Raw genomic sequence first — 25,522 nt, 5'->3', positions numbered from 1 at the left:
ATGGTAGATACTCAGTAAGGACTCTGAGCTTCTGAGCTGCTATGCCCTATCTTATGTCATTTATATGATAAGAAAAGTCAATTATTTTGTTTAAAGGTAAGCTTATTTCTTTTCTTTTTTTGTTTATGAGACTGAGTGTCTGTCACACAGGTTGGAGTGCAGTGGCATGATCTAGGCTCATTGCAACCTCCACCTCCCAGGTTCAATGATTCCCATGCCTCAGCCTCCTGAGTAGCTGGGATTACAGGCATGCATCACCACGTCCAGCTAATTGTTGTAATTTTTAGTAGAGACAGGGTTTCACCACATTGGCCAGGCTGATCTCAAGCTCCTGGCCTCAAGTGATTGGCTCACTTCAGCCTCGCAAAGTGCTGAGATCACAGTCATGAGCACCGTGTATGGCCAGTAAACTTATTTCTTAAACTATGAGGTAGATAATCGTTTTTATGTTCTTTTGTATGTTTGTTTAATTCCCAGGACTTAGCTTGTGGATATAGATTTTGACAGATTTAGGACTGTTTGTTGATATGTCACTTTCTGAACCCAGCAAAATAATTTAAGTACTGAAAAGTTCTCCTAAAAGATGGGTTTTAAACTATATATATATTTTTTTGGAGACGGAGTTTTGCTCTTGTTACCCAGGCTGGAGTGCAATGGCACGATCTCAGCTTACCGCTACCTTCGTCTCCTGGGTTCAGGCAATTCTCCTGCCTCAGCTTCCTGAGTAGCGGGGATTACAGGCATGCGCCACCATGCCCAGCTAATTTTTTGTATTTTTAGTAGAGACAGCGTTTCACCATGTTGACCAGGATGGTCTTGATCTCTTGACCTTGTGATCCACCCACCTCGGTTTCCCAAAGTGCTGGGATTACAGGCTTGAGCCACCGTGCCCGGCCTAAACTATATTTTTAATGTCTTTTCCACTTTCAGAGAGAATGAATCATAGGTGATTTTCAGTTTATATTTTCCCTCACTTGTACAAGAAATTCATGTTATGTTCTATTTGCAAATAAAAATCAAGTCAGGAAATATGTGGTGATTGCCTTAGTGTCTCCCAGAACATAGAGAACAAGGCTAGTCCCAGAGACCTAAGACATGACCCTCTAGGAGCTAATGGTCCCATTAAGGAGACAAGCTCTCAGAATTCAACATTTAGAAAGCTAGGCTTAATAAACTGCTTAAAAAATGATTTAAACCAATGTGTTAGTTAAGACGGGAGAAGCCAATGGATACAGGAGCTAAGTATTTTGAAAATGAGGCAGAAAGAGGAATATAAGGCCTGGAAAAGGTTGTTCATCTCAGCTGAGAGGGGACAGAAATCAGAACATGGTGCAAAGGGAAGAGGAGTGTGACCTATGCTGCAGTAGAAATGTTATTTGGAGGCTGGGGAATTACCTATAGGGATTGAGTCCTGTACATTGGGTAAATAGGGCTGTATTATGTTCAGTCCTAGTTATAACTCTTTCTGATAGCTATTGAGGAGCCAACCTAAGGGATTCAATGAAAGATGTATTTTAGGAAAGTGAATCTAATAGTTAATATATTGTCTGAAATAGGCTGAGAAGAGCTCAGGAAGCAGAAAAACTAGGAGAGTGAAAGTGATTGTCCTGGAGAACCAAGGAGGAGTTTCAGGAAAAGGAGAAATAAAGGCCTAAGAAGATGGGGTTTGTGGCAGCTAACTTCTAAGATGGTCCCTAGTAATCTCTGCCTCTTGGTATTCATTCTCTTGTATAGTCCCCTCTCATGCTGTTGCAGGATTGGTCTGTATAACTGATAAAACAGGGCAGAAAGATAGCATGGCCTTTCCAACATTAGGTTATTTAAGGTACTGTGCCTTCTTCTGTGCTCGTCTCATATATGCATGTACTCTCGCTCGTGTGCGCTGGCTCACTCTCCCCCTCCTCCTCCCCTGTCTCACCCCTCTGTCTCCCACCTGATGGAAGCTAACTGCTATGTTCCAAGCAGCACTCTGGAGAAGCCATATGGCAAGAACCTGAGGCCTTTGAGCAAGTGATTTTGGAAGCAGACTTTGTAGCAGTCAAGCCTTAAGATGACTGCAGTCCTGGCAGACAGCTCGATTGCAACTTCATGCGAGACCCTGAGTCAGAAGTGTATCTCCTGATCTTCATCTCTCTGAGAAATAATAAGTGCTGTTATTTTAAGCTGCTAACTTTTGGGATACTTGGTTATGCAACAGTAGTTAAGGAATACAAGCATCAAGGATGAAAACCAGATTTATTGGGGCCACAGAGATGAGGAGACAAAGGTAGTTTGAGAATAAAAAGGAAGGAGAAGAATAAGGTACTATCTTGAAAAGAAAAAGATCAAATGGATAAAATTTGAAATTGGTAGAAAGTACACGTAGAGGAAATGTGAGCTTAGTTCTGTGTTAGACTGTTATACAATAAGCGGCAGAAGTTAACACTGTATTACTTTAAGTAGACCCTTGCTGTCATAGTTCACCTTCTAAGAGTAAGAGACGTCTTATTCATTGTTGTATCTCCACATTTCCTTGTATATTGTAACTTTGATAACTATTTGCTGAATGAATGAGAACTGTAGCATCTGTTCCAGTTATTGTTGTATAACAAACCTCCTCAAAACTGTCTCATGATAATTAATTTTTCATGGTTCTGTGGTATGACTGGGCTCAGCTAGTGGGCTCTGACTTGGAGTCTTATGATTGCAGTCAAGTGTTGGCTGCAGTAATCTCAAAGCATAACCAGGCTGGATGTTTTTGATGGCTCACATGGCTGACAGTGATGCCGACTGACTGTTATCTGGGAGCTCAGCTGGGGATGTCAAACAGGACGTCTTTGCATGTGTCTTGGGCTTTTGGCAGCATAGTGACTGGGTTACTAAACAGAGTAAGTATTCCCAGAACAGGAAGTAGAAGCTGCAAGTCCTTTAAGGCCCAGAAACTGGCACAGTGACATTTCATTTTCTGTTGGTCAGAGTAGTCACAGAGACTGCCAAGATTCAGTGAGGGAGAACACTCTATCTCTTGATGGGAAGAGTATCAAAGTACTTACGGCTGACTTGAATCTGCATAACCCTATATCTGCAGTAGCATCTGTGTGTCATTCTGATTACCTACAGACTAGGTAACCACACATTTGTATATTGTATATTTTAACTTTGATAACTGTTTGCTGAATGAATTAGAACTATAATGTCTATTCCTATTATTTATTGCTGTGTAACAAACCTCTTCAAAACTGTCTCACAGTGATTAACTTTTCATGGTTTCGTGGGATGACTGGGCCCAGCTAGGTTACGTACCTGGCTAGGTTAGCCAAGTAAATGTCTGGTTACCACACATTTTAAGAGAACCTGAAGCTAGATAAGGCCTAGAGGAAGCACAAAAAATGGACCAAGATGCTGGCAGGGCTGCTAAGTGAGGACACGTGTGTGCGGAAACCATTTTCATAAAGGAACCAAAACTTGAAAACCAAAAGAGCAGGCAAATGATGAATCACTGTTTGTTTAGCAAGCTCTAACAGAATGTCAGTGGGCCATCCTGGAAAACTGGAGAAGGATGACTTTGGGACAAATGAGAGAGGAAGTCTTCTTTCAGTAGTAGGCAATAACATTATAAAACACATTTGTTTTAAGTTTAAAAAAATCTACAAATGAAAGGTCAATAATGAATTAAGATGACTTAATTTATTTAGAGACAGGATCTTGCTTCTGTCACCCAGGCTGGAGTATAGTGGTGTGGTTGATTATAGCTCACTGAAGCCTCTAACTCCTAGGCTCAAGCAATCCTCCTACCTCAGCCTCCCAAAGTGCTAGGATTACAGGCATAAGCCACCATGCCCAACCAAGAGGACCTTTTTTTTAAATATGGGGAAGCAATTGCCTAGGGGTGCAGTCAGGTTGATTTCTAATTTCAGCTCTGCTGGGTGACCTTAGGGATGTTACTTAACCCATCTGGGCCTTAGTATCCCCCACATGAAGTGAGGGAATTGACTTACATGATCATTAAGCTTCCTTCCACCTCTGGTTAGGACACTACTCTCAGATATACCCTGGGGTTACTTTCAGAGACATTGTGGAGGTCTATTTATGATAGTCACTTAAGTGGAAGGTTACTGGTATTGGTAAAGAGTGGTAAAGTAACAAGATTAAATTTATCTGTGTGCCATTTGCCTTTTTACCTTTGGAATATGCCCTTGATGGCCAGCACTATTGAGAACTGTCTGTTCATGCAGCCAACATAGGCAGTCTACTGGAGTGCAGGTAGTACAGCAGTAAACAAAACAGACAAAGTCCCTGCCCTCATGGAGTTTATATCCCAGTAGGGAGGAGATGGATAACAAATAAGTAAATGTACACCAGGGAATGATCAGGGGCATGGAGAAAAATACAAATTAAGGGAATAGGGACTAGCTGAAGGGTGGTAGGAGGGGACTTGATGAAGGTGGCATTGGAGTAGAAACTTGAGAGAAGTGAGGGCGCCAGTCATGCAGTTGTCCAGAAGAAGAGTATTCCAGGCAGTACAAAATCTCTGAGACATATTTGACCTGAAGGCCCAAGGGAAAAGTTGTGGAAGATGAGCTCAGAGAGGTAGTAGGGAGCCGTTTCTTGCTTATCTTCTTTGGGAAAAATATTTTCATTTAAAGCCTCAAATTCACTAATACCTAATATGAAACTAACATCATGAATGAGATCTCAGCTGAAAATGTTCCTGTTTATCATTTTGTCTAATACAGACTCAGATTCATTTAATATAGCACCTCATTTAAATAACTCAATTAGTATTCCCCCCACCCATTTCTCCCAGAGGTTTTTACAGTATCATATCTCTGTGGGTCTTTTTATGCACAATCTCCTTAGAAAAGGTATGCTGTCCAAAAATAGGTGAACTGAGTTTCTGAAGAAAAAAATTCCGAAGAGTAAATTTTAAATGTCTGTTTATAAAAAAATGATAGGTAAGCAAGGTAATGGATATGTTAAGTCACCTTGATTTAATCATTGTACATTGTGTACATATATCAAAACATCACATCATACCCCATAAATGTAAACAATTATGATTTATCTATTGAAAATAATTTTTAAAAACCTTGCGAACCATAAGAAAAATTCTCTTGAAAATCAAAAATAAAATGTCACAAACAAACAAACAACCCAGAGCACCCTAATAAGTCTCACTAGCCCATTCTCTAGGGAAGTTTCTCTGCTTTTTCTTAGAACACTTCTTTCTGAGACAGAGTTTCACTCTTGTTACTCAGGCTGGAGTTCAATGGCGCAATCTCAGCTGGCTGCAACCTCTGCCTCCCTGGTTCAAGCGATTCTTTTGCCTCAGCCTCCCATATAGCTGAGATTACAGGTGCCCTTCACCATGCCCAGCTCATTTTTTTTGTATTTTTAGTATAGACAGGGTTTCTCCACGTTGGCCAGGCTGGTCTTGAACTCCTGACCTGAGGTCATCACCAGCCTCAGCCTCCCAAAGTGCTGGGATTACAGGTGTGAGCCACCGCACCTGGCCAGAACACATCTTTTAACATCTTATGTAATCATCAAAAAAGAAGGCACCAAAACCTGGACCATACTGATGAAAGATTTTGTGTGTAGAAAATGTAAAAATAGAGTTAAAATTGTGTATATACCTATAGTTCTTCACAGAGATGTCCCCAGTTTAATAAATGCTTGGCCATCATTAGGCTGTCATAGCAGTGTCACTTTTTAGATATTGGGCACATTACTGATTTGTGACTACAGTGTTTAAGAGGTAACATTGGCATGGAATTACTCATAATCTGCATCCTTCATATTTATTATACTCATATATGAAAGAAGAATACCTCTTATTTCTGTGGTATAAAAAACTATAGGTCTGTTGCCACAGGTCGGTTCAGGTTGGCATTTCTTGGTAATAGTTTGCATTTAAAAAATTATTAAGTAATAGTATTTAAGAGCTAACCCTCAAGTTTCTGGTTATTCTTTTAGTTTATTATAAGACTCCCATTAGAGACCAGTTTAATTTATTATACCACTTTAACTTGCCATATTAATTCAATATAATTTTAAATAAGAACTTGGAATATTTCTGAAGTAAATTTTTTTTTAAAGATTAAATACATTTTATTGCTTCAGAGGCGTCAGCAAAAATCATTGTTAGTACCTGCCATAGAGGCATTCATTAGCTAGAGTAGTGAGTACTAGTAAAAATGGGTTGACACTTTGTTCCTTAAATTTATGTAGTATTTGACTTAGTGTCTGGTGTCTTTCCTTTTTCCCTGTAATTAAAAAAAAATTTATTTTGAAACAATTTTAGGCTTATGGAAAAATTATAAAAATACTAAAGATTATTCACATATATCCCTCACCTGGCTTTTCCTGACGTTAACAATTTATGTGCTGTATTATAATACAGTTATCAAAATCAGGATTAACATCGGTATAATGCTACTTCCTAAATTACAGACCCTATCGAATTTCAGCAGTTTTTCCACCAATGCCTTTTCTGTTTCAGGATTCCATGCAGGATCCCACATAGCATCTAGTTGTAATTTCTCCTTAGGCTCCTGCTGTCTGTAACAATCTATCTTTATCTTTCATGACCTTAACACTTACGGTGAATATGACCAGTTAATTAGTAGAATAGTTCTTAGTTTGACAAATACCACATTAATTAGTAGAATAGTTCTTAGTTTGACAAATACCACAGTAATAATTATTGCAAGCAAGATCTATCAGTAAATACTAAAATCAGTAGGTAGAAAGTTGAGGAGAAGCAAGATATTTACATAGTCTTAACATTTCTCCCTTCAGATACTTATTAATTACAAAGAGCAAAGAGCAAAGTAACTACAGCAGAGAAACCTGGCCGACACCACCTAAACCAAATGAATATGGATTAATATCACCGGTAATAAGACATTGATAGTATAGTTCTGTACCCACTGATATGATGCCCTGAAAAGAACACAAAGTCACTTCTGTGATATTCTTCCTAAAAATACATAACCTCAGTCTAACTGTGACAAACATCAGATACTTTATTTTTAATTGTGTTTTCTATTAAGGCAAAGCATAATTGATTTGAAGGAGAAGGAAATACCAGAATTAAGAAACAAACTGCAGAATGTCAATAGAGACATACAGCGCCTAAAGAACGACATAGAAGAACAAGAAACACTCTTGGGTACAATAATGCCTGAAGAAGAAAGTGCTAAAATGTGCCTGACAGATGTTACAATTATGGAGAGGTTCCAGGTAAGTTTATTGTGGTTTAAGGCAGAATAAAATTGTTCCATGGTAGCTTGAATTTGAAGTGTGAGAGTTAAAAATAGTAGCTAGTATTCAGATACAGGTTGTGTTTAGAATTCCCCATCCTGAATTTCAGATACCCTCAGGGAGCAAGTGCTTAGTTTACATCCCTGGGTTTAAATTTTTAAATTCATAAATATAAAAATTGAGACAGTTCTATTTGTTTTTCATTTTTAGTCACCTTCCTTTTGTTTACCTCATTTGAACTGCTAAGAATTAATTTCACTTTTATCCTATTAAACTTTGCTAAAATTGTATCTGGAAATGGCTTATGATTTAAAAAATAAATGATAATAGCAATTCATTTTTTTTTTTTTTGAGACAGAGTCTCTGTTCCCAAGCTGGAGTACAGTGGTGCAATCTTGGCTTACTGCGACCTCCACCTTCTGGTTTCAACCGATTCTCCTGCCTCAGCCTCCTGAGTAGCTGGGATTACAGGTGCCCACCACACCCAGCTAATTTTTTTTTTTTTTTTCTCGTATTTTTAGTAGAGATGGTGTTTCACCATGTTGTTCAGGCTGGTCTTGAACTCCTGACCTCGTGATCCACCTGCCTTGGCCTCCCAAAATGCTAGGATTACAGGCCTGAGCCACCGCACCCATCCAATAGCAGTTAATTTTTATTTGTTTATTTTTTTAAACAGAGTCTAGCTCTGTCACCAGGCTGAAGTGCAGGGGTGCAATCTCGGCTTACTGCAACCTCCACCTCCTGGCTTCAAGTGATTCTCCTGCCTCAGGCCTCCTGAGTGTCTGGGATTACAGGCACGTGCTTCCATTCCCAGCCAAGTTTTGTATTTTTAGTAGAGATGGGGTTTACCATGTTGGCCAGCCAGGATGGTCTCGATCTCCTGACCTTGTGATCCACTCACCTTGCCTTCCTAAAGTGCTAAGCCACTGCACCTGGCCATAGCAATTATTTTTTAAAGAGTTTGAATAATCAATAGGTTTATTAAAGGAAGTAATTTTCTTATATTCTTAAGATGGAACTTAAAGATGTTGAAAGAAAAATTGCACAACAAGCAGCTAAGCTACAAGGAATAGACTTAGATCGAACTGTTCAACAAGTAAACCAGGAAAAGCAAGAAAAACAACACAAGTTAGATACAGGTAATATAGCATGTATCCTTATGTACCCATAAAGACTTTGACATTGCTAGCAGGCTTTGTACAGTAAATTGTATAACTGTTACATGGGCAAGGAAGTTCTTTCCAGAGCAATGTATATTCACTCTTTTTTTCTGAAAAGCATCACTTCTCTTTGTTCTCTTTGCACAACAGACTTTGATTAGTAGGAGAGTATCAAATGAGCTGTCATCGTCATCGTCTTTTTTTTTTATTTATTTTAAGATGGAGTTTCACTCTTGTTGCCCAGGCAGGAGTGCTGTGGTGCGATCTCGGCTCACTGCAACCTCTGCCTCCTGGATTCAAGCGATTCTCCTGCCTCAGCCTCCTGAGTAGCTGGGATTACAGGCACATACCACCACAACTAGCTAATTTTTGTATTTTTTTAGTAGAGACGAGGTTTCACCGTGTTGGTCAGGCTGATCTCAAACTCCTGACTTCAGATGATCCACCTGCCTCAGCTTCCCAAAGTGCTGGAATTACAAGCATGAACCAGTGCCTGGTCATGAGCTGTATTCTTTCTCAATCATACCTGCTCTGTGAGCTTTCCCTGTGAGTGGCCAGAAGGGGACATCAAGCAGATTTGGGAGCTAGCAGGGTTCTTGTTATATTTTTGTTGCAGTGAGTGGGACCCACATAAACTCAGTATTTGTGGATTCCATAGACTGATAAAAATGAGAAGGATGATACAAATAGTATTTTCTATAACCTTACATTAATTATCGTGTTAATATGTTTTTGTGTAGTTTCTAGTAAGATTGAATTGAATCGTAAGCTTATACAGGACCAGCAGGAACAGATTCAGCATCTAAAAAGTACAACAAATGAGCTAAAATCTGAGAAACTTCAGATATCCACTAATCTGCAACGTCGTCAGCAACTGGAGGAGCAGACTGTGGAATTATCCACTGAAGTTCAGTCTTTATACAGAGAGATAAAGGTAAGAATATCCATACATGTTTTTTTTTGTAAAATTAATTTATTATTTTTTTTAATTTTTATGTTATTTTTATTTTTTGAGACAGAGTCTCACTTGTCGCCCAGGCTGGAGTGCAGTAGCACAATCTTAGCTCATTGCAACCTCTATCTCCTGGGTTCAAGCAGTTCTCCTGCCTCAGCCTCCCGAGTAGCTGGGATTACAGGCGTGCGCCACCATGCCTACCTAATTTTTGTCCTTTAAGTAAAGATGGGATTTTGCCATTGGCCAGGCTGGTCTTGAACTCCTGACCTCAGATGATCTGCCTACCTTGGCCTGGGAAAGTGCTGGGATTACAGATATGAGCCAACACGCCTGGCCTTATTCTTAATTTTTAGAGATAGAGGCTTGCTCTGTCTCACAAGCTGGAGTGCTGTGGCGCAGTCACAGCTTACTGCAGCCTCGCCCTCCTGGCCTCAGTCAATCCTCCTGCGTCAGCCTCTCAAGTAGATGGGACTACAGGCACAGTCCTCCGTGCCAGGCTAATTTTAAAATTATTTGTAGAGACAGGGTCTCACTAAGTTGTTCAGGCTGGTCTAGAACTCTTGGCCTCAAGCATTACAGCCTTGGCCTCCCAAAATTACAGGCATACATCACCTCATGCAGCCTATGTTTGTTTTTAAAATTAAAGTATATGAAATGCTCTTCTTTATTAGTGTAATGACCAGAACTATAGCTATTGTGAGGTTCAAATGAAAATGGCATAATTCTTTGTGTGGTTCCTAAGTAATGGAACTTGTAGTAATAAGTAAAGATTTCTGGAAGAAGGAGTTTGCCATAAGGTAGAACTGGCTGCCTGGTTAAGTAGAGAATGTATTAGAGGTGGTCAGGTGGTGGTTGGTTAACGATTCCTGCTGGTTTGTCTTGTCTACAGATACTTTATCTATGGCAGACACTCTCAATGATACCACTCTTTCGATTTGATTCCAGATGTGGTCTCAGAATCCTTATCACTACAGTGAACAGGCACTCAGTTGCCCCTGGAATGCATTTGACTTCCCTCTAAGACTCAACCAGTTATAAACAGTTTTAGAAACAATCTTACCTAGGTTTACATAATTATGCATACTCATTCAATAAGCACTAAGTATATTATGGAATCATTACTATACATTTTTATTTCTTAAATTATTCTGGATTACAACATACCAGAGGCTCAGAATATGATATAAAATAGTACTGCTTGGATTTTTATAATTTTTTACTGTTTATAAAGTGCTTGGACATTAAACCACCCAGTGCCTCAGCAACCCTATTAAGATAGATGACAAAATCTCTTTATAGAAAAAGAAATTGAGATTTATAAATGTCCAATGAGTGCCTAAGTTCATGCAGGTAATAGGAAGCGGAGTGGATTTTCTGATAGATCTTCTGACAGTGAAGGCATTTGACTTCCTAACACACCATACCACTTCCCAGTATGATAAAACAGACCTATATTGAAGTAATAATAATTGTATCTACCTCTGTCGATTCACTCAATACTTCAGAATCTTAAAGTGCTTGAGGATTGTTGTTTTGAACCATGGTTATCATATAACTATGTTGTATAGTGTTACAAGGCTAAATAATGGGGACCTCTGTTTGGTAAAATAGTTGATTACTTGAAAGCCCCCTTCCTTCCAGAATAGATGAGGAGGTACCAATATTAGTGTAACAGTATGCTTTTATTACCATAAAATATCTGCATACCCTTATCAGGCTAAGCCTAAGTTAGACAGAAGTGTTTTTACCATCATATTTTTATTTATAAAAGAGAAGTCTGGACTGAATGAGCTTTCCTGTTTGATCATGCAGAAGTGTCATGAGCTATAAAATCATGAAAATTCATGCTTAAAGCCACACACTAATATATTTGGGAGCACATGGCCTAGATTAAGACTCACATTAGTGATTGAGGCAGGATAGCATGCGTAGTGGTTAAGAGAGTGAACTCTGGAGCTGGACTGGGTTAATATCTTGACTGTTTTATTTATGGGCTGTTGTGACCCTGGACAAGTCATTCTCTGTGTCTGTTTGCTTGTTGAAAATATAGGGCTGAAAATAATGGTTCTTTCCTCATAGGGTCATTGAAAGGAGCAAATGAGTTGACTTTTACAGCCCGGCACATAGAAAGTGCTTTTATTAAGACTGTGAAGTCTGACACCTAAAATAAGATAATGGAATATTATATAAGCCTTCATCTTTTTTATATTTTTAGGATGCTAAAGAGCAGGTAAGCCCTTTGGAAACAACATTGGAAAAGTTCCAGCAAGAAAAAGAAGAATTAATCAACAAAAAAAATACAAGCAACAAAATAGCACAGGATAAAGTAAGATTTCATTTATGTATTTATCAAATATCTATATTAAAGTTATGGTCGTAGCACCATGTCGGACACTATTATTTCACCTGAAATTAAATAGCATAAGATAAATAGTATTTTCAGATTCATGGTATAATTTTTACATTCAAAATTCTTGTTAGAACAAGGATTAGACGTAAATTATTTTGCTGCTTGATCTAAAATAGAAGTTAAGATTTGAGACTAATTCATTCATTCCTATAGGTGATAAAGGGACTTGTCTGAGATCACAAAATTCGGTAGTGGTGGAAACTGGATTCAAGGTTCATAACTTCAAAGCCAGTGTTTTACTAAGCTCTTCTGTTATGTGCCCTTAAGTACAACCAGTGTAAATTTAATAAATATTTTTCTACAGCTGAATGATATTAAAGAGAAGGTTAAAAATATTCATGGTTATATGAAAGACATTGAAAATTATATTCAAGATGGGAAAGACGACTATAAGAAGGTAATTTAAAACTTAAAAATATTTATTTGATTATATTTTTATTTCATGTGCTTAAAGAATTTTCTTTTTTGTAGCAAAAAGAAACTGAACTTAATAAAGTAATAGCTCAGCTAAGTGAATGCGAGAAACACAAAGAAAAGATAAATGAAGATATGCGAATCATGAGACAAGATATTGATACACAGAAGGTAGGTCTGTTTTGCTTATGGTATCACTTACACCTATGACATTTATGACATTCTTTTCTATAGTTTTATTTTCAATAGAAGAACCATTGAATAGAAATGCATAAAGTAAAGAAGCCAAGTGTGGTGGTTCATACCTATAATCCCAGCACTTTGGGAGGCCAAGGTGGGTGGATCTGTTGAGGCCAGGAGTGTGAGACCAACCTGGCCAACACAGTGAAACCTGTCTCTACTAAAAGTACAAAAATTAGCTGGCCAGCGCACACCTACCTGTAGTCCCAGCTACTTGGGAGGCTGAGGCATAAGAATCACTTGAACCTGGGAGGCAGAGGTTACAGTGAGCCATGATTGCAGCACTGTACTCCAGCCTGGGCGACAGAGTGAGACTTTGTCTCAAAAAAAAAAAAATGCAAAAAGTAAAGAAAAATAATTCCAATTACATTCTTAATTTATTTATTTTTCTTTTATTCATTCATTTCATTTGTTAATTTCTTTTATTTCATTCATTTATTCGTTCAGAGATAGAGTCTTACTCTGTTGCCAGGCTAGAATGCAGTGGTGTGATCTTGGCTCACTGCAGCCTCTGCCTCTCAGGTTCAAAAGATTCTCCTGTGTCAGCCTCCCGAGTAGCTGGGACTACAGGCGCACGCCACCATCACACCCAGTTAATCATTTCTTTATTTTTCACTTTTATTTTCAGTAAAAGACTCCTGATAAAAGTTCAAACATAAAGGCAAAAACTAAAAGTGTCTCTCCCCTTCTCCTGATTCTCAGTCTCACTCCTGCATGTCATTAACTGCTACACTTATTTGTTCTTAAAGTTCTTTATTCATATCCGAGCAGATACATAAGTAGATAAATTTAAGTGTGTGTGTGTATATATATGTATATGTATATATACGTGTGTATATATACACACACTTAAATTTATATACATATATATACATACACATATGTATTTAAATTTACTTTTATGGGTGGGGTCATATATATTCTGTACCTTTTTTCACATAACATAATTTGATTTTACAGATCAACTCACAGATATATCACATTCTTTTTAATGATTATAGAATAGTCCATTTTGTGTATATACCAGAACTTACTCAGGTTGATTTTATTTCCATGTCACAAACTATGTGACAGTGAGTATCTTTAACATATATCTGTATCTTTTCTTATTCTGACATATCTTTATGTAGCATAAATTCATAAAGAGGGATTATGGTTTAATCTTGAAAGTTATCTGTAAGGAAATGTTTATATATTAAGTCATTTTCTGGTTCATTCCAGTATCATTTATTTTCTCTTAAAGAAATTTCTACAGTATAGTCAAAATTATATCAAGAAGCTATGATCACATGCTTTATGCAAGCATGGTAGTTAATGCCTTTAAAAACTATACTATTTCTCTGTTCTTACTCTTAAACAAAATTTACTATTTGAATGCTTTATCAACCACCTCATTATAAGTGATTGCTAAAAATCATTTGAAAGATTAGTTATATTAGTATTCTGCTGAGTCTATTTCTGTAGCACCAAGAATTTCAAATACATGAAATCAAAGGAAAATCAAATCTCTGCCTGTCCTAATACAAGCTGAATAACTGTATAAATTTATGATACATATATAACAAAATAATTATCACTAGCTTTTATGTGGTTGCCTGTATAAAATCACAATCTATAAATTCGTAGTAGCTCTCTGTATACATACACGAAATTGTTAAGATTTACCAATCTATGACCCCTTTTAAGGTGATGGTCTAAACTTAGTGGATCTGATGGTATTCGTTTACTTTGTAACCTTCCTTGTTCCAGAAATTATTTACTTAGTTATATACAGTAGAGCATGTTAAATATGTTTCAAATTAATGGGAAAACAAGACAGTGTAGAAATAAGGGCAAGAAAATAATGAAGGCAGGAGAGAAGTATATAAAAAGTATACATGAGGTCTCATGTGCTTTCTAGTAATCAAATGAAGAGAGAAGGCCTGGCACAGTGGCTCACATTTATAATCCCAGCACTACGGGAAGCCCAGGCAGACAGATTACCTGAGGTCAGGAGTTTGAGACCAGCCTGCCCAACATGGTAAAACCCTGCCTCTACTAAAAATATGAAAGTTAGCTAGGCATGGTGACACGCGCCTGTAATCCCAACTACTCAGGAGGCTGAGGCAGGAGAATCACTTGAATCTCGGAGGCGGAGGTTGCAGTGAGCTGAGATCATGCCATTGCAATCCAGCATGGGTGATAAGAGTGAACCTGCATCTCAAAAAATAAAAATAAAAAAAATGAAGAGTTGAAGTCACAATTAGTCAACATTCACTTGTGTCAATGCTAAAAGAAAACCAGTTCCTTTTACTGAGACCAGAGGAAAATCTCTCTATTCATAGAAAGGAAGACTTGTATAGTCTTCAACAGACTTCTTAGGGCTTAAAAAAAAAAATAGAGTGTATCTCAACATCGATATCCCTTGATATGAGGTTCTATAGAGGTTGATATGATTGAAACCTGAAGTACATGTTAGAATGTTTAGAAAGCAAAGGTTCTTAGCTAGGGGCACTTGTAAATCATCTGAGTTTTTTCTCTCTGGGTATAGAACTAAGAAAATTGAAAACATGTGTTCCCACAACAGCTTGTAGAAGAATTCTCATAGCAGTATTATTTATAATAGCCAAAATATGGACATACCCAATGGTCATCAGCTAATGAGCAGATCAACAAAATGTGGTATACCCATATAATGGAATATTATTCAGCCATAAAAAGGAGGATACATGCTGCAACATGAATGAACCCTTAAAACATGCTAAGCAAAAGAAGCCAGTCCCAAAAACCACATAATTTATGATTCCACTTATAATAAATGTACAGAATAGGTAAATCCAGTGACAGACAGCAGATTAATGTTTCCAGGGGATAGAGGTGAGGAAAGAATATAGTGACTGCTGATGAATATGAGATCTCCTTTGGGTTAATCAGATGCTCTGGAATTGGATAGTGGTGATGGTTGTGTAAACTTGTAAATAAACTAAAACCACGGAATTGTACATGTTTTAATGGTGAAGTAAACTAAAACCACGGAATTGTACATGCTTAAATGGTTAATTTTGTGGCATGTTAATTACATCTCGATTTTTAAAAATCACGTAGGTTATTAAAAATACATATGTGGCTGGGTGCAGTGGCTCATGCCTGTAATCCCAGCAATTTGGGAGGCCAAGGCAGGCAGATTGCTTGAGCCTGGGAGTTCCAAACTATCCTGGGCAATAGGCGAAACCCCATCTCTACAAAAAATTAGCCAGATGTGACGGTGTGCACCTGTAGTCCCAGCTACTTGGGAAGCTCAGGTGGGAGGATTGCTTAAGCTGGGGAGTTCAATACTGCAGTGAGCCGTGATTGTGCCACTGCACTCCAGCCTGGGCAACAGAACAAGACCCTGTCTTAGAGACAAACAAGTCTGTGTCTCCAGTTCACACCAGTAAATCAGAATCCTGGGGGTTTGGGTAGAGATATGTGTGTTTTGTTGAAATTCCTTAGAGGTTCTGATGTATTCTTTTAGCTGTCAATAACTGAGCCATCACTGGATGGACTGCATAGCTTTCAGGCAGTCTTCTAGAAGTGGTGTTATTCCCAGCTAGACTTTCGTTGGACACTAGACTGTAATCTGTTCAGCATGCCACTCTCTCACAGGTATCTAGAATGCAGTTACTTTTTGTTTCCGTAGGTGACCAGCTCCATGTATTAACTATCATTTGAGTTGGATAATTGGGGTTAATATTTAAGAGCTGAGGAGCCTAATAATCATTGTTTACATACTGATTTAAGCCTTGCTATATTTAGTCCACAGAATAAAATAATTTGGAAACTTAATAAACTGCCTTTCTCATTTTTCAGATGAAGGATATATGAAGGGAACTGGAGGTGACCTGATTTGCCCAAAGTCACAAAAAGTAGTAACAGAGGTTGAACTTGAACACTATCAAATTTCTAGTAGAATGGAAAAACAGTTGTGGTATACTATTACTGCATCTTTTTCCCTTCCTTTCTCTAATATTTTATATGTTGTAGATATAATTGGAATTTTCATTGCTTAAAGTATAAAGGACAAATTTGACCCAAAAGGCATTTTATTAGCAATTATTGAGCCAGGGACTATACTGATTACATACACTAATTCCTTTAATCTTCACAATAGTTTGGGTTTTCTTGTTTTGTTTGTTTGCTTTTTGAGATGGAGTCTTGCTTTGTCACCCAGGCTGGAGTACAGTGGCACAATCTCAACTCACCACAACGTTTGCCTCCTGGGTTCCAGTGATTCTCCTGCCTCAACCTACTGAGTATCTAGGGCTACAGATGAGCACCACCATGCCTGGCTAATTTTTGTATTTTTAGTAGAGATAGGATTTCCCTGTGTTGGCCAGGCTGATCTTGAACTCTTGACTTCAAGTAATCTGCCTGCCTCAGCCTCCCAAAGTGCTGGTTTATAGGTGTGAACCATTGCGCCTGGCCACACAATAGTTCCTTATGATAGGTAGTAGTATAATCACCCATGTTATAAGCAAACTGAGGTTCAGAGAATTTTATTTGCTCAAAGTTATCCAGTTTAAAAGTAGTAACACTGTGATTTGAGCCTAGATGACCTGACTTCAAAGCATTATACTCTTGATGTGGTAGAAATTATAGTCTTTCAAAACTAAAGGAAGAATAATGGAAGCTGACCTAAAAGAAAGAAATGCCTGGCTTTCTGGTAACAATGCAGGTAGACAGACCAGCAACAGTATTTGTGCCAAAAATCAATCTCATCTAAAAATGTGATAGCACTTTAAAGAGTCCTTTCTTGCAATGGTGAAAGCAAACTCAAATGTTACACAGTATTAGATGAAAGTAAGTAGTAGCACATTCCCTTGTATCTAATAAGGAAAAACAAGCATAGTCCCCATGAAAGAACCTTGGTAAGTCACAGTAGCTACAGTGATACATTAGATTGCCTTGGCAACAAAGGACATTTATAACCATATTATTTTAGTTACTTTTAACCGCCTATAATAATGCCTTTAGTAGATATGTATGCAGTTGTCTCAGTGTCTCTGGGGGATTGGTTCCAGGACCCCGTGATACAACAGATACCAAAATCTGGGATGCTCAAATCCTTTATATAAAATGGCACGTGTAGTATTTGCATATAACCTATCCATATCCTCTGATATACTTTAATCTCTAGATTGCTTATGATATTAATATATAAATGCTATATAAATAGTTGTATTATTTTAAATTTGTATTTTTGTATTATACTATTATTTTTTTATTGTGTTTTTCCCCCAATATTTTTGATCCATGGTTAGTTGAATCTGTACATGTGGACCCTGTGGATAAACCCTATGTTTATATTATTTCCAGGAAATATGAAGGTAGCCTTACTTTCTGACTGTTAAAAAAGAAAAAGATAACTCTAAAAATGGTCACGCATACCTGGGCAGGATTGGATATGAACATTAAGCATGTGAGAGAAATCCTTGACTTCCCTCTCCCATCTACCAGTCCCTGGCCTTTACTGTTGGGGCAAGACAATGTGACAGATCTGTCCATCTCTCCCACTTCCCACAACACTGAGTTTAGCTTAGCTGCAAGGGCTATTGCAGGAGGGTCCCAGCTCCCTTTTTGAGAAATCCTGACTCCAAACTTGGGATAAGTTTTCTATACACAGGATTTGTGGGCCAAACCACCATTCTTTCAGCAGGAATTTTTTTTTCCTACATTCCAAAGAATCAACTTACAAATTGTTTTCTAATAATTGTCTCTTGACAACATAGTTCATTTTAATCACCAGGAAAATAATTTTGTTGTTGCCGCTGCTGCTGAGTGTGATTGAGTCTCATTTGAAGGACAGAACTGCTCAACAAGAACAGACAATTATTTGAAATTTCATTTCAGTGGCTAAGAAAGTATGAAGTTCATAGACACATACTACTGTTGTGGCACTTCTTACTGCCTTGTGTGATTATTATTTGTCAACCTAAAGGTAGAAGTTGTATGTGACATATGACTAACAGGTTCTAATAGTCTTGGTACTTGTTAGAACTGGGAAGAAAAAGTTGGGGAAGACTTCAATGGTAGTATTGATCTCTTATGATCTTGTAGGTCGGTAGGCTTTATCACTGGTGTTCCTATGCAAAATGATCCACTAGGGATGTAGCTATTAAAATATCTAGTTATATTTTTAATTTTACCATTTAAAATTTCTGTTTTTTATGTTTGTAAGTGAACACAATTTCCTAGCATTTTGACTAAATATTTTAATACTTTGTAAGTAAATAAGTACACAGATATATGCTCAAATCATTATGAGACTCCCCATCAAACAGTAGACCTGGTTTTTAGATTATGGTCATGAAAGAGCAGTAAAAGCTGTGCTACAAGAGGTATAACACTCGTGACTGTGGATGGGGATGGGCCATCCAGATTGCCCCATACCTGGAGATTCCTTCACACTGGCTTATTCTCCTTCTGTTGAATTTCACATGATTCTAAGTAAGACCGAAATAGCACTTCCGGTCAGCAGTTGCCTGTTATTTTTGTTAACTAATTTAATGTTTACCTTTAGATACAAGAAAGGTGGCTACAGGATAACCTTACTTTAAGAAAAAGAAATGAGGAACTAAAAGAAGTCGAAGAAGAAAGAAAACAACATTTGAAGGAAATGGGTCAAATGCAGGTTTTGCAAATGAAAAAGTATGCTTTTAAAATAATCTTTGGTTTGAAGAAAGGTCTTTATTATTGGAATGTGAAGGATATTAAATAGCTGTTTTAAAAGAATTTTAGCCTCAGCCTAGTATCCTCTGAGAGTTACTAGAAGGTGAACGGTATTTTGATACAATTATATTTCATGGCCTTAAGGACTGAATTACTGAAGAAGTATTACAGAATTGTTGATCATGGTATAGTGATGGACCTTAGGTACTTAGTATTGAACATGCTTAGTCACCATACATCTGCTAGCCTGCTGCATAGAATAGTGGTACTAAGCATAGAGAATATGCGCCTATGGACCTTGCATGGGTCAGAGCTCGCACTATCTATAAATATTGTCAATGGAGTTGTTGCCACAGTGATTTGTCAACAAAGATTCATTCTAGATTTTCTCATTTGTAATTATGCATTCACCAGAGCATTTCTTTTGAAAGATGAGCCTCATTCTTCCTTTATCTGGTTTTATTGTTCCTTATTGTAGTTGCTGCCTTCCTGGTACAGCAGAAAAGATTTTATTCCTGCCTTGACTGCCTTAGAGTTGTCTTAGGAATTCTGTAAGAACCTGGTTGATGCTAAGGCACTAGACTGGTGTAAAAGGTTGTACTAGGCAAATATTTAGATTGTGAACTACCTCAACTGGTTAAATCTAGGCCGCTCATTTCTTAAACCCTTCCTTGTAGAGTTTTTATTTGTCATCTTGAATATATACAGAAATCTGAATGAACGAATGCTTAAGTTTTTCTAAAGGGTATAGTAAAGTGAAGTTTAACTTAATTTATAAAGCCTAACAAATGGTTAATCCTGTGTTATCGTTAAGTACTCTAAGTTTAGCTATTTAAAATCTCTTTCTTGTATCAGGGAGATCAGATTTTGTAAATAGAAGAGGTTGACATCTTCAAAGCCTTCATTGTTTATGCCTGAGGACACTGAGACCCAGAAAAATTACAGAGGAAATTATGATGAAAGCCAGGAATGTGACCTTAATATCCTAGTTCCCAAGCCTCAGTTCTTTTACACTACAATGTTAGTACTTTCCATGGCAAGTTGGAAAAGTAATGCTTTTAGAAGAAACTTTGAAATGAAATAATTTATACTTGGCTACTAAAGACCAAAACCAGATATTTAAAAAATTTCTTCTGTGATTGGTACATAACAATACTTTTTACATTGATTCACATTACTAAGTACAACTATTATTCAAACCTTTCTTCAGCCAGGACACAACACAAATGTCAACAAAACTTCTAATCCGGTCAACTCTGTAAGATGCCCATATATTTGAGAACAGTGCCTGGCACATAAGAAGATGCTTGGCCGGGCGCGGTGGCTCACGCCTATAATCCCAGCACTTTGGGAGGCCAAGGCAGGTGGATCACAAGGTCAAGAGATCAAGACCATCCTCGTCAACATGGTGAAACCCCGTCTCTACTAAAAATACAAAAAATTAGCTGGGTACGGTGGCGCGTGCCTGTAATCCCAGCTACTCAGGAGGCTGAGGCAGGAGGATTATCCTGAACCCAGGAGGCAGAGGTTGCGATGAGCCGAGATCACGCCATTGCACTCCAGCCTGGGTAACAAGAGTGAAACTCCGGCTCAAAAAAAAAAAGAAGATGCTTAATAAGTGATTGTTAAATAAATGAAGATTTTTAAAGCATTCATTGAAATTTGTAAAATCTAAATTATCAGAAAAGTTTGGATATTTTACTTCTCATCATTATTATGGTTTTTATACTCGTGCAAGAGAAATTTTGTTTTCATGGAGGAATCCAAATTTTTGTTAAGTATTACTGCAGAGAATTAATATATGATTTCATTCAGATAAAATTCTGTTGTGTCTTTGACATATTATAAGCAAAATGATGAAGCCTGTTACTTGTAACTTCTTAGTGTTGATAACTGCATTCTCAGTTCACAGTCAGAAGTTTGTGAATGTGTAATATTAAACACCAGAGTGCTTTACTTAGTGTCTAAAGGCCGGGAACTTTATCAGTGATCACATGCTATAAGGGTTCACTATTCAACACACAAAATTAGCTGTTTAGCAACCTATGTGGGGCAGAGAAGGAAGAGAGGGGTTTTATTAGTACTGAAGCCTTAAATAAAAAGCAAGGAGAGACTCTGTTATACTGATTGCCAAGGAGAATGGTATTTACCTATCTAAAGATATCTATGACTTTTCCACTTCAGGTTGTCAAAAGCTAAAAAATGGTCCTCATTTGTCATTTTTCTTTTTTCCAGTGAACATCAGAAGTTGGAAGAGAACATAGAAAATATAAAAAGAAATCACAGCTTGGCATTAGGGCGACAGAAAGGTTATGAGGAAGAAATTATTCATTTTAAGAAAGAACTTCGAGAACCGCAATTTCGGGATGCTGAGGAAAAGTACAGAGAAATGATGATTGTTATGAGGACAACAGAACTGGTGAACAAGGATCTGGATATTTATTATAAGACTCTTGACCAGTAAGTGTTAACTGAGGGTTTTGTTCCCATATGCTAGTGAATATCGACTAGCATATTTTAGTAATCTTTTCCCTCATTTTTTCTTTTTTTTTTTTTTGAGACAGAGTTTCAGTCTTACTGGCCAGGCTGGAGTGCAGTGGCGCAACCTCAGCTCACTGCAACCTCTGCCTCCCGGATTCAAGTGATTCTCAGCCTCAGCCTCAGCCTCCTGAGTAGCTGGGATTATAGGTGTGAGCCCCCACGCCTGGCCCCTCATTTTTCCTTTCTAAATATGATATTTTATGTATACCACAGAATGGAAAAATACATGTATGTATGTAAACACACTAGCTTAAGTTATGAAGTTAATATATAAAGCATATTAATATCAAGGAGTATTCATATTACCTCCCTGTAACCAATCCAAGAATTCTGCCATTATCAATAATTGGCATCCACTTAGGTGCTCCCTTCTTATCTCAACCTTCTGTCCTCCCCACTCCCTGTAACCAGTGACCAGTGACAAAGATTTTTACTTTCTCTGCTTTTTTAAAAAACAGTTTCATCATATATATGTCATATTTTGAGCTTTAAAATGGTATGATATTCTGGGATTTGCTTTTTTATTTGGGTTTGCTTTTGTTTATCCATGTTGTTTATAGCCATAGTTCATTCATTTTCACTGATGTACAGAATCTACTACGGTAATAGACCACAGTGAATCCATTCTCCTATAGATGAACATTTGGGTTTTTTTTCCAGGTCTTGTCATGTCTTCTGGATGAAAGGTATAAGGTTATATTTGTGTTGCAGAATTTGCTTAATTTTACAAAATAATGTTGTTTTCCAGAAATGGCTTTACTGATTTATACCACTAGCAGTATATAAGGGTTTTTTGGATGGGCCCTTTGACATTGGATTTATAAATTTCTTAATCTTTGCCAACCTCACAGGTTTAAAATAAATCATTGTGTATACCTTATTAGTCTTGTATTTTTGTTTGTTTGTTTTTGGGACAGAGTTCCTCTTTGTCACCCAGGCTGGAGTGCAGTGGCGTAATCATAGTTTGGTGTAACCTCAAACTACTGGGCTCAAGCAGTCCTCCCACTTCAGCCTCCCAAAGTGCTGGGGTCATAGGCAGAAGGCACTGTTCCTGGCCCTGTTGGTCTTTTCTTACTGATTTAAATGTCTTCTTTATCTCTTCTGCGTTTCAATTCCTTTTCATTCAGTTATATGTATTACAAATGTCTTTTCAAACATTATGCTTATCATTTTTACTTGGCATCTTTTGATGACACTGGATTTGATTTTGAGTTAGTTGAATTTAGCAGCCTTTTCTGGTTAGCTCTTGGTGTGTCTTTTTAAGAAATCCTTCCCTATTTTAGTCTAAAAGTTTTAAATTTTGCCTTTCACATGTAAGTACATTTATTCTAAGTTGGATTTTTTCTGTTATGAATAACCAGTTGTCGTGGCTTAATTTATTGATAAGCTGTTCTCTTCTCAGTGACCTGTAGTGTCATTTCTGTCATATTTCAGAATTCCATATGTTCCTGAGTTGGTCCTGGGTTCTCTGTTCTACTTCACTGGTTACTTTGTCCATCTCTGTGCCATTTCTCACACCATCTTAATTACTATAGCTTTATAATATATTTAGCGTATATCAGAACTTTATCCAGTGTATGTCTGTCTTTTAACCAGTGAATTTAGTCCTTTCATATTCATTGTGATTATTCAATAGAATTGAATTTATTTCTGCCATCTTTTTTTCCTTTCCTGCCTTTTGGAGATGGATTTATTTTTCTTGACTCCTCCTTTTTCCCTTTTTTGGGTTATGTGGTTGACCATATAACATGGGGATTAGGGACACTAAGCCCCACTCAGTCAGAAATCCACATGTAACTTTTGATTCCCTCAGAACTTTACTAATAGCCTGTTGTTGACTGAAGGCCTTACTGATAACAGAAACAGTTGATTAACATATATTTTATATATTATATGTATTATATGCTGTATTCTTACCATAAAGTAAACTAGAGAAAAGAAAAAAAATTATAAGAGAAAATATATTTTTTGTTAAGAGAAAATATATTTCTTGTTAAGACCTTAATGAATCATCATAAAGGTCTTCATCCTTGTCCTCTTCACACTGAAGAGGAGGAGGAAGAAGAGGAGGGATCAGTCTTGCTGTCTCGGATGGCAGAAGTGGAAGAAAATCTGTGTAAATGTAGACCAACACAGTTCAAACCTGTGTTTAAGGATCAATTGTATTCTACTTTAGTTATTTGAGTGTTTACCTTTTAATTTTTAGCATACTTATTTGATTTATAATCATATGCATTAATTCTCAAAGTGGTCCTGGAACACTATTATCAGTATCACCTTGGAACATGTTAGGAATGCAAATTCTCAGCCTCTACCCCAGACCTGGACGAAAAATGTGGGAGGTATGGCCTAGCAGTCTATTTTTGACAAGCGTTTTGGGTGATTCTGATGCATTTTTTTTTTTTTTTTAATTTTTATTGGATTTTAGGTTTTGGGGTACATGAGCAGAGCATGCAAGACAGTTGCGTAGGTACACACATGGCAGTGTGCTTTGCTTTTCTTCTCCCCTTCACCCACATTTGGCATTTCTCCCCAGGCTATCCCTCCCCACCTCCCCCTCCCACTGGCCCTCCCCTTTTCCCGCCAATAGACCCCAGTGTTTAGTACTCCCCTTTCTGTGTTCATGTGTTCTCATTTTTCATCACCCACCTATGAGTGAGAATATGCGGTGTTTCATTTTCTGTTCTTGTGTCAGTTTGCTGAGGATGATGTTCTCCAGATTCATCCATGTCCCTACAAACGATACAAACTCATCATTTCTGATTGCTGCATAATATTCCATGGTGTATATGTGCCACATTTTTCCAATCCAGTCTATTATCAATGGGCATTTGGGTTGATTCCAGGTCTTTGCTATTGTAAACAGTGCTGCAATGAACATTCGTGTACATGTGTCCTTATAGTAGAACGATTTACAGACTTTTGGATATATACCCAGTAATGGGATTGCTGGGTCAAATGGAATTTCTATTTCTAAGGCCTTGAGGAATCGCCACACTGTCTTCCACAGTGGTTGAACTAATTTACACTCCCACCAACAGTGTAAAAGTGTTCCTTTTTCTCCACATCCTCTCCAGCATCTGTTGTCTCAAGATTTTTTAATGATCGCCATTCTAACTGGCGTGAGATGGTATCTCAATGTGGTTTTGATTTGCATCTCTCTGATGACCAGTGATGATGAGCATTTTTTCATATGATTGTTGGCCTCATATATGTCTTCTTTCGTAAACTATCTGTTCATATCCTTTGCCCACTTTTGAATGGGCTTGTTTGTTTTTTTCCTGTAAATCTGTTTGAGTTCTTTGTAAATTCTGGATATCAGCCCTTTGTCAGATGGGTAGACTGCGAAAATTTTTTCCCATTCTGTTGGTTGCCGATCCACTCTAGTGACTGTTTCTTTTGCCGTGCAGAAGCTGTGGAGTTTCATTAGGTCCCATTTGTCTATTTTGGCTTTCGTTGCCAATGCTTTTGGTGTTTTGTTCATGAAGTCCTTGCCTACTCCTATGTCCTGGATAGTTTTGCCTAGATTTCCTTCTAGGGTTTTTATGGTGCCAGGTCTTATGTTTAAGTCTTTAATCCATCTGGAGTTAATTTTAGTGTAAGGTGTCAGGAAAGGGTCCAGTTTCTGCTTTCTGCACATGGCTAGCCAGTTTTCCCAACACCATTTGTTAAACATGGAATCCTTTCCCCATTGCTTGTTTTTGTCAGGTTTATCAAAGATTGTATAGTTGTATGTATGTTGTGTTGCCTCCGGTGCCTCTGTTTTGTTCCATTGGTCTATATCTCTGTTTTGGTACCAGTACCATGCTGTTTTGATTACTGTAGCCTTGTAGTATAGTTTGAAATCCAGTAGTGTGATGCCCCCTGCTG

General features: G+C 37.6%; 1 protein-coding gene across 2 annotated transcripts in view; it reads left to right on the top strand.

Moving 5' to 3' along the window:
* The window catches only part of RAD50 (RAD50 double strand break repair protein), a 97,414-nt gene that overhangs the window by 42,287 nt on the left and 29,605 nt on the right, over positions 1-25,522 (top strand). For both annotated transcript variants that reach the window (XM_035290883.2, XM_035290882.2), the window contains exons 14-21: positions 7,035-7,224; positions 8,258-8,384; positions 9,146-9,339; positions 11,576-11,686; positions 12,075-12,167; positions 12,242-12,355; positions 18,963-19,090; positions 21,347-21,571. In XM_035290883.2, the coding sequence (XP_035146774.2) occupies positions 7,035-7,224; positions 8,258-8,384; positions 9,146-9,339; positions 11,576-11,686; positions 12,075-12,167; positions 12,242-12,355; positions 18,963-19,090; positions 21,347-21,571 (1,182 nt within the window). The remainder of the gene's footprint in view (positions 1-7,034; positions 7,225-8,257; positions 8,385-9,145; positions 9,340-11,575; positions 11,687-12,074; positions 12,168-12,241; positions 12,356-18,962; positions 19,091-21,346; positions 21,572-25,522) is intronic.

The sequence above is a fragment of the Callithrix jacchus genome, chromosome 2 (genome assembly GCF_049354715.1).
Source record: "Callithrix jacchus isolate 240 chromosome 2, calJac240_pri, whole genome shotgun sequence".
NCBI lineage: Eukaryota > Metazoa > Chordata > Mammalia > Primates > Cebidae > Callithrix > Callithrix jacchus.
This window is presented reverse-complemented; position numbering and strand designations above follow the sequence as displayed.